The sequence below is a fragment of the Delphinus delphis genome, chromosome 17, assembly GCF_949987515.2.
Source record: "Delphinus delphis chromosome 17, mDelDel1.2, whole genome shotgun sequence".
NCBI classification, from domain to species: domain Eukaryota; kingdom Metazoa; phylum Chordata; class Mammalia; order Artiodactyla; family Delphinidae; genus Delphinus; species Delphinus delphis.
In genome coordinates this window covers 79,597,178-79,608,612 of record NC_082699.1, presented here as the reverse complement: position 1 = coordinate 79,608,612, position 11,435 = coordinate 79,597,178, and the positions used below count along the sequence as shown (strand labels likewise).

The 11,435-nt window shown below is 60.1% G+C and overlaps 2 protein-coding genes across 2 annotated transcripts in view; both read right to left on the bottom strand.

The window, feature by feature from the left end:
• Positions 1–388: 388 nt before the first annotated feature.
• MAPK15 (mitogen-activated protein kinase 15) lies at positions 389–8,590 on the bottom strand. The gene is given in 18 exon segments (XM_060035285.1): positions 389–2,170; positions 2,284–2,420; positions 2,509–2,642; positions 2,757–2,934; positions 3,059–3,164; positions 3,282–3,364; positions 3,366–3,423; positions 3,706–3,763; positions 4,499–4,551; positions 4,553–4,636; positions 4,822–4,852; positions 4,855–4,984; positions 5,087–5,217; positions 6,105–6,195; positions 6,302–6,331; positions 6,724–6,822; positions 8,017–8,102; positions 8,389–8,590. Coding segments are annotated over 18 exon segments (1,866 nt in total). The 3' UTR covers positions 389–1,995.
• Positions 8,591–10,363: 1,773 nt separating this feature from the next.
• Positions 10,364–11,435, bottom strand: part of ZNF623 (zinc finger protein 623) — a 35,624-nt gene continuing 34,552 nt past the window's right edge. Inside the window, exon 3 of the transcript XR_009516700.1 lies at positions 10,364–10,490. The gene's annotated coding sequence lies outside the window, so the exon portion shown is untranslated. The remainder of the gene's footprint in view (positions 10,491–11,435) is intronic.

Here is an 11,435-nt window from a genome sequence, read left to right as displayed (position 1 = left end):
TTGGTTCGAATGGGAAAGGTCACTGGGGAACCGGACAAGCTGGGGCATTTCTGGGCCTTCACGTGCTTGTTGAGGAGTTTGGTTTCACCTGGCCTGGTGCACAGCTGTTCTTAGCAGACCTGGCCGGGCCTATCGCTGAGGGAGGCCCTCGCAGGAAAGGGAGGTTCTGCCCAGGGAGAGGCCAGAGGCCCTCAGCGCCTGCCACCTGCGTCCTCCACGTCGTGCTCAATAAGACGTCTCCTCAAATGTGATGCTGCACATTTTGGTGTTAATAAAACAAGGCACAAAATATTCCAGCATGTTCCCCAATGTGTGTGTGTGTGTGTGTGTGTGTGTGTGTGTGTAATTATATGTGTGCAATCACCCAGCTTTGTGCTGCAACCTGTAGCCTTATGACCTTCTCCGATTCCCTCTGGATGCGACCACCCATCCCTGTTGCGTGTACTAAAGGCCCCTCCCCCTCTACACTGCCATACCTCTACCCGCACCTTCTAACCAACACAGACCCCTTCCACCTCTCGGCCCCTTCCTGTGCAGGCCTCCCTTCACTGCCACACTTAGCTGCCTGCTGCCCATCCTCGCCGCCGCCTGGCCCTCTGTGTCGGCACAGCCCCTGGTTGCCTAGCCCAGCAGACACTTCCCAGCCTCGTCTTGAAGCTCCCATCGGCCTGGGGCTTCCCCTGGCCTGGGTGCCAGTTGTTTGGGCCTCCCTGGCCCTCCAGTCCCAGCAGCACTGCCTCTGCACTCAGGGCTGGACTTCTTGGGCCCCCTGCCCCTTTCTGGGCAGTGGCACTCATCCTAGTCTCATTTGTCCCCGTTTATCACTTGGGGCTATGCCTCAGGCTCTAGAAATGCAAACAGCTGCCCCTCGGGCAGTCCCCATCTCGTGAATAGCTCACCTCCAAGCCAGAACTGTGGTGGCCCCACGCTTGGCCTTCCCCCAAGCCCTGTTCTCTCTGCCTTTGAATCTCTCTTGTAGCTGCCAGGTCTGGGTCCACCCTCTGTGCAGCTCTCCTTGCCCAAGCCTCGCCCTTCCCCCGCAGCAGCCCGTGTCTTTTACAGTAGGGCAGAGCTTCCTGCTCCTGGCAGCACCGCACAGGCCGAAACCCTTAGGCTGTGAGCTCCTCCGGCCAGGCAGCCGGGAAGTGGCCTCCCTGTGTCCTGACCGCTGCCCAGGGTCAGACGCGGTGTGAGGCGTGCCTGGGACCAGGAGACACCTCAGCGCCCGCTGGGCCCCTCCCACCTCCTTGGCCCCCACACCACCTGGGCTCACACCAGGCCCTTTGCCTGGTGATGACCAGAGGAGGGAGCCTTGAGCCCCACAAGACATTTCCAGCTGTTCTCCCCCTCCCCCAACCAAGGCCTGGCGACAAACTGGGTGTCAGTCACTGTGTTGGTGGGGCATGGGCTGGGGTGACTGACAATGGCTACAGTCAGGGGCGCTGCCCCATCTTGTCCCTTTTCCCGCTCTGGCTCAAGGCCACAAATGTGGTCACATGGTAGCTTGCACCCAGGCAACAGATGCACTACACAAGACCCTCTCCTGCCAGGACCACCCTGGGGACAGCCTGCAGCAGCCCCGGCTGATGTGCCAGGCAGGCCTGCTGTGGACAAAGGTGACCAGACAGGAGCCCAGGGTGACAGCATATGGTGCCCACGAGGCTTCTCAAGGGCTGTGTCCTCGAAAAGGGGTGGGCTGCAGGAAGCCGAGGAGGAAGGTTGGGTCGGCAGGCTGGGACACACAGACCACACTTTACTGGAGAAGGTGATTGAGGCTGGAGTGTGAACCTCATCTACTCCCCCAGAGAGGCCTGGAAGCTGCAGAACTCAAATGTGCCCAGGAGAGGGCGGGTTGGGGAAAAGGTGGGTGGAGAGCGCTGGGGTCTGGGGCGGGGGCGAGCGGGGGGGAGGCCTGGAGGAGGGGCAATCCAGGGACTAGGGGAGGGGCGCGGGGCTGGGTGCCGGGGATGGCCGGTTGAAGACCCATAGGGCGGCTCAGGCGCGGGGTCCGGGGAGCAGGGGCAGGCAGCCCGGCGCCGAGTGGCAGACGGTCCCGTAGGCTTGGGAGCAGCCCCCGAGCACGGCCCGCGCGGCCCCCTGGGCCTCCTGCGAGGCCGAGGCGCTGAACATCCTCCGGCCGGGCCGGCCTCCGGGCAGGCCGGGGAGGAACCTGCAAGCAGACGAGGACCGTCGTAGAAGGCGTGGAGGGAGTGACCTGAGGCGAGGGAAGCGGACGGGGGACGGGGAAGGAAGGTGGAAGGGAGGGGAGGGCGGGAGGGGCGCGGGCTCACCGGTCACGCGCCGGCCGCGTTGCCACCACGGCCCGGGTTCCGGTCACTCCGGATCAAGGCCTGGACGGCCACCTGGGCGGCGGCCTGCGAGGTCAAGGAGGGCGCCGCCCCCCTCCCGCTGGGCTTCACCTAGGAAGGGGTGTGTCGCAGGATCACTGGCACCGTCGCGAAGGATCTGCGGGAGGGGTCCTCCCGTGCCCCCCTTCCCACGACCTACCCAGCAGGATGCCGAGGGGAGCCCTGCCGTCGCCCAGCGGGGCCCTTTCCCTCTCCCAAGACCTCCTGGGGGCGGAGGCTGGTGCAGGGGGGCCGAGCTCTGCCTGGGAGGGTCCTTGGCTCCGCCGGGGACATCTGTGGGGTCGGAAGCTCAAGTCCCGAGTCAGGGGTCCCGCGCTGCTGGCGGTTGGTGGCCCCACACAGCAGGGACCCCAGCAGCTCTGCGCGGGCGGCCGCCAGACCACACACCGTGCGCGGGGCCGTGACCGGGGTTACTTCGAGGCCGGCGTCCGGGCTTCCGTGCAGGCGAGCCCGAGGGCAGCTTGGCCGCGGCTCTGGGTTTGAGTGGGGGCGCCGGGGGCGTGGGGACGCCGCCCAGGCCCGTCTCCCTCGGGACGCGGCCGTTACCCCTGCGCTCCAGGATCATCTGCGAGAGGCGAGGGGCGCTCGGAGGTGCGCGGGATGGGCGTCAGAGGGTTGGGGGTCGCTGGGGCGGGGGAGGCCTCGAGGGTGCGTGCACGGGGGATGATGGGGGTCGCGGGCCGGAGCACCTGATAGAGGCGGCTGCGATATTCGGTGGCCGAGAGCTGGGCTCCTTCGTGCACCGGGAGCCGCACGTCCGCCTGCAGGGTGCACTCCCGGGCCGGGCAGTGGAACCTGCGGGGCGCCGGCGAGGCGGGTGCTGGAGAGGCGAGACCTGGGCTGCCGGCGGGCGAGCCCCTGCGACCTCTCCGACCCACAGCAACCGCTGCCCGGCCGCCGGGCCTCCCCTACCTCTGCACGTAGGGGTGCTGCAGGGCCTGGGCCGCGCTGAGCCGCTTGTCGGGGGCAAACACCAGGGGTCGGTCACTCGCGGTGGTCCAGGACCTCTGGGGGGGTGTCGGGCGGCAGGAGGTCGTCCAGTGTCGGGCCCGGCCTGTGGGCAGCCGGCCTATCAGCCGCTCCAGGGTCCGCCCCCCGCTTCCTGCTCCCTGCTCCCTCCCTAGCACCACCCTCGGGCAGCGCGCAGGCGCGTCAGAGCCCTGCTTCCCTTCAGGTCTCCTTCTCTCCAAGGCCTGGTGCAGCTCCTGCCGCCGGCCAGGGCGAGCTGCGCCCACACTGGGGCTTCCTCGTTTTTAGCCTGGGCAACAGTTTCTGGGCTGGGGACCCTGAAGGTGCGGTAAGGGCGCTGGGCTGGCTCCGAAGCCCCCGCACTCACCGGGACCCCAGGCGCTGCACAACCGAGGCGCCGGAGCCAGCGCCGAGAGCCAGGAGGTCTGGGAGCGGGCGCCGAAGGCGCTGTAATCAGGAGTCCCGAAGGTGGTGGGGCGGGCAGCTCAGGGGGGTCGCCGGCCACCCCTTCTGACCCGTTGAGCGACCTCCTCTCTGCAGGGCCTTGGCTCTCTGGCAGGGCTCAAACCCCGAATACCGGGTCGGGCGCCGCCACTCGTGCATAAGCACACCCACACGTGCGCCAGTCCTTGCACAGTCCTGCACCCTCCGTAGGCTGCACGCTCACACGTGCACACGCGTCCCCCATACCCTGTGCTCCCACCTCCACAGGGGAGCCCCTTGCCTTCTCCACCAGAGCAGAAACCCGGGGAGAGGACAGGGCTCCTCCAACGCTGTCCTTCGTCCCTCTCCCCCAGGGAGAAGGAAGGACCCCTGCTTCACCCCTCCGCAGAGCTAGTGCCCTTGTCCTGACCCAGATGGACCCTTCATGAGCACTCTTTGACCCTCGTGGACCCTGTGGCCCCGGTGGACTCTGTCCAGTTGCTCCCCGAAACCCCCAGCAGCTCCTCTCTGGGTCCACCCTCGGCAAGGCCTGCCCTTTCCACTCTTCCCAAGGCTTCCGGACCCTCCCCGTCCCTCCACCTTCACGTCCCCACCCCCATCCCCTCCCGGGCTGTCCTCCGTTCTCAGTCCTGGTCCGGCAGGTGCTGCCCCTCCCACAGCTGTGTGCTCTGACCCTCAGTGTCCCTGGTGCCCAGTGTGCCCGCACACACACTCGCCGTCCTCGGAGGGTGGTGGGATGCCCTCCAGGATCAGCCCCAGCTGGTGAGCGTGGACGTGCCGGGGACAGGGGCCGCCCCGCTAGCATCTCCCCCAGGATGCGGCCCAGACTCCACATGTCCACCCTGGGGGTGTACCTGGGGCAGGGAGGGCTGGTGTTGTTGGGGGAGCCCCAGAGGCGGAGGTGGGGGTGGGAGGAGGTACTTCTGGGGGGTCTCGGACACTGGGGGCATAAGAAGGCCCAAGTGCCCTGGCGGGGCAGGAGAGCACAGGGGGACCTGTAGGGGGAGGTGGCGGCAGGATGGGGGTAGGTCACCGTTACCAGCTCGAGGACAGGAACACCTCCGGAGCCCGTACCATCGCGTGGCCACGTGCTCCGTCAGGGCATGGCCCTCGGGCCCCTCAGGGAGGCCGCTGAGGGGGTGGGCGAGGCCAAAGTCGCAGAGCTTCACCAAACAGCTGGTGTCCAGGAGAACGCTGGATGGCTCGGGAAAAGAGGTGGGCTGAGGGCTAACATGGGTGGCGGCTTGAGGACCCTGGGGTGGGGTGTGGGCCGTGGAGCTCGGTGGACAGGGCTTGGGCGGCACCTTCTGGTCCTGGTGGATAACTCATCCTGAATGAATGAACTTGGTGGCCCGTAGGAGCTGGTGGAAGACGTAGCGCTTGTGGCTGTCCTTTAGCGGTGTGCCCTTGCAGATGACGGCATTCGGGTCGGTGTCTGGGGGGGTGCAGGTCAGTCTGGTGGGCCTGGGGAGAGCGGGCCAGTCTGGCCCACTTTGAGCCCTCATGGCGGCACCTCAGCCTGCCCAGTGCCCCAGACCTCAGGTCCCACTGCAGCCTCAGAGCCGTGTCCTGGACGCGTGCGCTGCCCAGGAGCCCCTGCTGGCTTCTCAAGCTTGTCCACTGCCTTTGCTGGCACAGCAATAAAAGTTTGTGGAATTAGTTTTATACTTTATTTCATGTTGCCTTTGTTTTATCAAATGAGTAGAAAAAAGAAAATGCAGGGCTTCCCTGGTGGCGCAGTGGTTAAGAATCCGCCTGCCAATGCAGGGGACACGGGTTCGAGCCCTGGTCCGGGAAGATCCCACATGCCGCGGAGCAACTAAGCCCGTGCGCCACAACTGCTGAGCCTGCGCTCTAGAACCCGCGAGCCACAACTACTGAGCCCGTGTACCACAACTACTGAAGCCCGCAGGCCTAGAGCCCGTGCTCTCCAACAAGAGAAGCCACCACGATGAGAAGCCTGCGCACTGCGACAAAGAGTAGCCCCCGCTCGCCACAACTAGAGAAAGCCCGCGTGCAGCAGCGAAGACCAGAAGTTAAATAAATGAATAAAAATTTTAAAAATTAAAAAACAACAAATGCAGCTGCAAGCAGTGGACAAAGCAGAAACCTCACAGAGAGGGTTCAAGATACCTGCCACCAGGCCTGGGGGGCTGACACTCTCCAGCTCCACAGGGACACTGCCCAAGCTGAGTGCACTGGCTACTGCGGGGACCAAGCAGCAAAGGAACATACAGAGGGAGCCAGACCACTGGGATGTGGGTGGGAGGATCCTGGGCCGGGACAAAGGTGGGGCTGGGGTCTGAGGGCGGCCTCACTCACCCATAGACTCAAACACCAGGTAAATGTCCCTGTCATTCTCTGCCCGGATCACACCCGGGAGGCGGATGATGTTGGGACGGTCCCCAAACTCCTGGGGAGAGAGCGGGGGCTGTGTCCTGGGGGTCAAGGGGCCACACTTCCCCCTTATTTGGCGAGACTGCACCCGGAGAAGCAGGCAGACGGCCTTGGCCACTCACTCGGAGAGGCATGATTTCCCGGAACGTCCTCTGGAAGGAGACAGAAACGTGAGTGTGGCTGCAGAGCAAGAAGGAAGCCCGTGTCTGGAGAGGATGCGAAGGGACTGATGCTCGCCACCTGCACACCCGCTGGCCCACGAGGTCGCAGGGGGCGGTGCTCCGAGAAATGCCACAAACCTGCTGTGACTGGGCTTCAAGCTGCGCCTTTCCCACAAGGCAGCAGGGGGGCCGCCCCACAGCCCTGCCTCATCCTTTCCCACAAGGCAGCAGGGGGGCCACCCCACAGCCCTGCCTCATCTTTTCCCACAAGGCAGCAGGGGGGCCGCCCCACAGCCCTGCCTCATCCTTTCCCACAAGGCAGCAGGGGGGCCGCCCCACAGCCCTGCCTCATCCTTTCCCACACCGCTTTCCTACTCACTTACTTGGGCATCCGTCTTGTCCTTGAAGGCATCAAAGATTTTCTTGATGGCCACGACCTCGCCAGTCCTCTGATCCACCGCCTTCCACACGATGCTGTAGGCCTGGGGAGGAGGGCGGTCAGCCTGCTTGGCATAGGGCCATCCTCTGCCCGGCCAGACCGCCCCCTGCAGACATGAGCCTCCTCCTTCCTGCTCTGGTTCCGGGGGAGGGATGCTGTGTGGTGAGGGGCGAGGCCCCCGAGGGGCCTCCAGTGGAGGCTGATAGGAACAAAGGGGGATTGGAGACCAGAGAGTATCTGGGGAGGCCCCAGGAGGATATGAGGTCACAGATGGGAGGGAGCTCCTGGGCAGGATCTGAAGCCTGCCCCTTCTCCGACAGTCACCCTGATCCCTCTCTCGTACACCTCATCCAGCCTGTCAGCAAATCCTGTTGGTTCCACATTCAGGATTCATCAGAATCCGAAGACTTTCTACCATCTCTGCTGCCCCCGCCCTGGTCTGAGCCTCTGGCACCTCCAGCCTGTATCACTACACTGATCTCTTAACTACTCTCTCTCACCCACTCCCACTGTTCATCCTCAACAGAGTGGGCGGGGCGAGCCTTGTAAGGTGGTACCAATGGCTGCTGCCCTCCCCGTGTCACTCACAGTAGCAGCCAAAGTCCTTGCAGTTCCCCAAAGCCCCACATGATAAGCCCATCCCCCTAGAACTCCTATCCTGTTACCTCAACCCTGCTGTTTCCCAACAGCCCAGCAGGTCCTGGCCTCAGGGCCTTTGCACTGCTGCTTGCACTGTCTGAAACTTTCTTTTCTCCCCTCCCTCATCACACACTTGCACACACCCAGTGACCCACCTTCACACATACACTCTCACACAGTCCCACATGCTCACACAATCACAATCACAAATGCACATGGGCTCACACAAGGTTCTGGCCTCCACTCTGCCCACTCAGTTTACTGGCTCAGGCCCTTCCCCCTCAGCGACTGGATCACGTGTGCCCGGTCTCCCTAGAGCATTCTGTGGGCACGGGAGGGGCAGCCCGGGAGCCGGGAGTGGTGGGTGGGGACGGTGGGTGGATGGTGCACCAGGGTCCGAACTGAGGTCTTGGGGGTCCTGGCTGTCACCTGTCTCCCAGAGCCAGATGACAAGTTCCCTGGGAACAGGCCACACCTCCAACTCGTGGAGGAGGCAGGACCCAAGGCCAGGAGTCCCTGGCAGAGTGGAAGGCCACAGTCCTCCGACTGGCCCTGCCCACGCCCTGCAGGTGGCCTGGTCCGGCGGACGCCCGGGCGCCTCCGAGCTCATCCCCTTTCCGAACCGCAGCCTGAGCAGGTATCGCTGGGCAACGTGACGGTCCATCTCGGCGGCGCATATGCCGGCTGGTGGGCGCCAGGAGGCCTCCAGACACGAGCTGGGCTCGAACTGTTGAAAGCCGTTGCCTTGGGAACCGACGGCGGAGCCCTCCCTGCGCCTGCGCCGGGGCGGGGCAGAGCGGGGTCTGCAGCCCAAGCCCCGCCCAATCCGGGGCTGCCGTGGAGCCCCACCCCGCAGTCCCGCCCCCTCGGCACCGCCCCCGGACCCTCGCCGCCTTGCCGACCGCCCTTCCGCGTGGCCCAGGCCAGAGCCCAGAAGGTGCCCCTCTCCGCCTTCCGCCCCCCGCCCCACCTGCGGCCAAGGAGCCTGCTGCAGCCTCCAGAACCTCTCCACCAATCCGGGCCTTTGCACGTGCAGTGCCCACCGCCCGGGACGCTCTTTCCTCCCTCCGCCTTGCTTCTCCGGTCTCTGCTAAGGGGGTGCCGACGGTTAGGGTGTCATTCGCAGACAGCCCCTCCACTCCTTGGGCATTTGGCGGCAGGGGCCGGGCCATCCCCAGCGGGTGCGAGCGCTTGAACTGGGCAGGCGCTGAGGCACCGCCAGGAAACTAGGGGTTAGTTCCAGGACGGGGGTCCCGGCAAGCGGCTGGGAGAGCAAACCTGGAGGCGGTGGGAGTCTATGAGACTGGCTGAGAGGGGGCTGCCGTGCGCAGAGGTCAAGCGCTCGCAGAAAAAGGAAGCCAGGTAAGGGGGCCGACGGGCGGGAGTAGCCAGGGAAGGAAGTGGGAGCACCGAGGGGACAGCCAGGCAAAGGCCCCGAGTGGGAGTGTGCCTGGCGCGTTGGAGCCACAAGGAGGCCCCGTGTGGCTGGAGCCCAGGGATGGAGACCAAGGTATCAGCAGGGGGCGGTGGGCAAAGCTGGAGGGATCTTCCCCGACCAGGGCTCGAACCTGTGTCCCCTGCACTGGCAGGTGGATTCTTGACCGCTGTGCCACCAGCCCAAGAAGCATTTGTTAAGTTCATGAATATTATGTGCAGAACTGAATTCGCAAGTACTTTGAAGGAAAAAGCTACTTCCTGTGTCTTTCAGCGTCTCCTATAGCATTCATAGAGTGCCCTATTCTTAGGCCCCAATAAATATTTTTGGTGGATACAGTGAAGAAGATGCTTCGTCATATGATTTTATATAGCATGCTGAATGATCTTTCTAGAGGATATAATTTTTTACAAGAATAATTTCCCAGTGATATGTAATAGAGCAGTGAGTCAACTAGTAGTCAAGAAATGGAGCCTCTAATCCCAGTTCTGGAACGGACTCACTGTGTGACAATGGACAAGTGACATAACTTTGCAACTCTGCAGCATCCTCATCTGTAAACAGGAATATGGAAAAAATCAGAGCTAGAAGGACCTGAAAGCTTTTAGTCACATAGAAATACTAGCACATTGTACAAAATATACAAGAAAGCTCATGGCAGTATTGCTTGCAATTGTGAAAAACTGGAAACAACCTATGAGTACCTCAAGAGGAGACTACATAAATGAGGTCATGAAAAGCAAAGGAAGACAGAAATTGTCACACACCAGAGAACACTAAGGAGATATGATAACTAAAGGCACCGTGGATTGGATTCTGGAACTGAGAAAGGACAGCAGTGGGAAAACTGGTGAAATTTGAATCAAGCCTGGAGTTTAGTTTATACACAGGCTATACAATGTCCCGGGAGGACTTATGATGAGAAAAATGTCAATCACAGCTTTAAGCCCTTGGTTGGGAAGGAGCCAATGAGAAAGCGCATTGGAAGGGGATGTATGTGCCGTTTCATTCACAGGAAATCGGTAACGGATGATCCTTTCCTTGCACTTTCCACCCAGCAATAACCTTGTGCTCCTGGTGCTTGAAGAGCCTCGATATCCTGGTGAAGAGAATTCCCGAGCTTGGGCAGCTGACCCCCTTTCCAGCCACCTGGGTGACCTGGACGTCCCAGCTCAGGCTGAAGCGGGGGAGGAAGATGTGCTGAAGCCTACACCTCTGCTCTGCCGCTCCTGCGCTGACCGCTGGCCAGCTTCCTAGGAACCAGAGGGAGGCGAAAGCCCAGGCCTCCCTGCCACACGCGTGGCCCCGACGCGGCCTCTGGGGCACCTTCTGGCTTGCGGACGTTGCTTCCATGTTATCTGCCATGAGCCTCACGGACCACTGTCCTCCTCTAGCTCAAGTGACTTGGCTTGAAATTCAGTCATTCATTTTTCTGATTGATCGAGCCTGCTGTTGCAGTTCTCCACTGGGTGTTTAATTCTTCGTTTCTGTTGGATTCTTCAGCACCACAATTTCTGTTTGGTTCTTTTTTATGATTTCTGTCTCATTGTTGAAATTCTTGTTTTGTTCACGTGTTGTTTTCTTGGTATTGTTATCTGTCTTCGTTCTCTTGTAGCTCACTAACAATTTGGCGATCTCTATAAAAAAAGGTATAATGCATGTATCATTTGATTCAAAAGGAATTTGTCATACAAAAATCTCACAAGCGGGCAAAAATAGTTTTCGGTAGCATTGTCTTAGTAGGGAAAAGTTGGTGGCAATGTAAGTGTTCGTCAGTATCAGGCTGGTTAAATTAATCATACTTCAATTATGCTATACAGCTATTATTATATATAGAATACCACGTAGCTAGTAATGTGTTTTACAATATTATATCTATATATACTGCCCTGAAAAAGTTACTGAAGATATACTGTTAAGCAAATAAAACATTTACAACAAAAAAATAAATAAATAAAATTAGGGACAAAGGATTTGAATAGACGTATCTCCAAAGAAGATATACAAATGGTCAGCGCCACAGGAGAAGATGCTCAGCGCCACAGGAGAAGATGCTCAACGTCGTTAGCAATCGGGGAAATGCAATCAAGACACATGAGGCCACGCTCAGTCACTAGGATGACTTTCAGAAAAAAGTCTTGGCAAGGATGGCGAGAAGTCAGAACTCATACGGTGCTGGTGGGATGTCAGTGGTGCAGCTGCTGTGCAAAAGTGTTTGGCAAGTCCTCGAAAAGTTAAAGATAGAATTACCATACGATCCAGCAATTCCACTTCTGGGTATATATCCAAAATAACTGAAAACAGGTATTCAAACAAATGCTTGTACACACGTGTTCACAACAGCCTCTTCACAAAAGCCAAAAGGTGAAAACAACACAAATGCCCATCAACTGATGAATGGATAAAGAAGATATTATCTATACAGACAACAGAATATAATTCAGCCGTAGAAAGGAATGAAGTACTGACATGTGCTGCAATGTGGATGAGCCTGGGAAGCATTATGCTAAGTGAAATAAGTCAGATACAGGAAGCCGCATATTATATGATCCACTTAAATGAAATATTCAGAATAAGTACCT